General features: G+C 36.0%; 1 protein-coding gene across 1 annotated transcript in view; it reads left to right on the top strand.

The window, feature by feature from the left end:
- The window catches only part of LOC111367338 (V-type proton ATPase subunit c''1), a 12927-nt gene extending 11607 nt beyond the window's left edge, over positions 1–1320 (top strand). Inside the window, exons 3-4 of the mRNA XM_022988154.1 lie at positions 668–838; positions 926–1320. Of these exons, the coding sequence (XP_022843922.1) occupies positions 668–838; positions 926–1094 (340 nt within the window). The 3' untranslated portion in view covers positions 1095–1320. The remainder of the gene's footprint in view (positions 1–667; positions 839–925) is intronic.
- Positions 1321–1972: the final 652 nt, after the last annotated feature.

Genomic DNA, 1972 nt, shown 5'->3' with positions numbered 1-1972 from the left:
CCCCAATACATTTATTCCCTCCCCATACACAGACTCTTTCCCAAATTACCCCTAATCTACCCGCTGACTGAATACACAAGACTCGTTCTTCCCAAAATACCCCTAACCACTAACTAACTGGGACTGAATTAGTTGCTGCATTGTTTGCCTCCATCCTCGCTGTGCCCTGCTCTTTCTTTCTTCTCTCGTGGGTGAGCTAGATCGGGGGCCTATCAAACTGCTCCTTATCTAGTTGCTCCATGAGCCTGTATCCAGTAGGCCTCAACTCACGTGGGATCTTCCTTTGCCTAATGCTATGGACCTCAAAAACCTTTTTGTAGTTTATCCATTTTTGTGCAAAAATTCATCCTTTGAGATGAGGAGGTGGCCATGACTAGAAAATTTACCAGTTTTTATTTCAACTCATTCCCCATTTATTGGCACGCATTCTTAATAGGTTTTCCTATTTAGTGTTCTTAATCGGCATTATGATACTAAAGCCACTTATATATATCTCAGATAATTCAGTTTCAAGTCATGCCTACTATAATGTTTTCCTGTGATTGAATGCTCTACAGAAGTACATGTGCAGATTATCCATTCACTGTTATGCATAAAATTATGTAGTAGATCCTTTTTGACCTTTGTTGTTACCATAAGCTCCTCACTAATTTCACTCTCCTCTCAGTGTTATTTTCTGTGAGGCGGTTGCCATATATGGAGTTATCGTGGCTATCATTCTTCAAACAAAATTGGAGAGTGTGCCCTCCTCAAAGATTTATGATCCAGAGTCCCTTCGAGCAGGATATGCTATCTTTGCGTCTGGAATAATTGTGGGATTTGCAAATCTTGTCTGTGGGTGAGTTATCCTATACGTATAGTTCAATGAGATGACCGTACAATTTTAGAATCTACTAATTTTTTTGCGCTCCTTATTCTGTTGAAGGCTATGTGTCGGAATCATCGGCAGCAGCTGCGCTTTATCTGATGCACAAAACTCCTCTCTTTTCGTTAAGATCCTCGTTATTGAGATATTTGGTAGTGCTCTTGGACTGTTCGGCGTGATTGTAGGCATCATCATGTCAGCTCAAGCAACATGGCCTTCTAAGGGGTGAGTTCTTATTTTGTACCAACTGGTTTTAGTATTGGGTGGTTTAATATTTTGTTGTCTTCTTTTGCTTCGTAGCTTTGATGGGTATTTTGTATTTTTGTCGCTGTAATGCGATGTAAAATTAAAGATCCTTTGGCAAAAACACTGAACAAAAACTGCTACCAACAATCTAGTTTTGTATGTAATTTATTTTTAGGTCAATAAATTGCGTTCTTGTTACTATAAAACAAGACTTTTAAGATTTGTTTGGTTTACATGGATATGTTTGTGCTGTGGTTATGTAGTTATGTGGGTGAGCACATTTGCTAATTTTTTGTGGGTTATCGTGGTTATTGAGTGGAACAAGCTTCAAAGATTTTATACTTTTTTCTCGAAACCTATAAAATTTAGGTTGTGTTATTCTTTGATCGTGCCTAAATTTTCCTCTCTTAAGTGTAGAAATTGACTAACATCAAATTATTCAATCATTGATTAAGTGATTGAAAACATTAAACTAAATTCTTCAATCCAGTCATGTCTCGAATTCTACGAAGTACAAACCCTTGAATTTTTTATTTACAGACCAAGGTAAAAGGGATAGGTTAATCTTCACTCCAACCCCAATATGAAATACACAGTCTCTTCGTTTTGTCATCTTTGTTCTTTGCTTTTTCTTTTTCTCAAAAGCAAATGAATTAGATTTGACGGCACAATTAAAATTAAGTGGTTCAGATAATACCTATTGAAGATATTTTATATTCTCAAAAGCAAATGAATTAGTACCTGTTTGGCCTCATTAAATTACATTCTATTTTTCTCTTTCATATTTTCAACCGCATGATCTTTCATAAAATAATATTACACGTAAATCAAAAAAAAAATCTTTCTTTTTTCAATTACTCA

Source organism: Olea europaea, chromosome 18, assembly GCF_002742605.1.
Source record: "Olea europaea var. sylvestris chromosome 18, O_europaea_v1, whole genome shotgun sequence".
In the NCBI taxonomy this organism is placed as follows: Eukaryota; Viridiplantae; Streptophyta; class Magnoliopsida; order Lamiales; family Oleaceae; genus Olea; species Olea europaea.
Note: the sequence above shows the minus strand (reverse complement) of the source record. Positions and strands in the feature narration are given on the sequence as shown.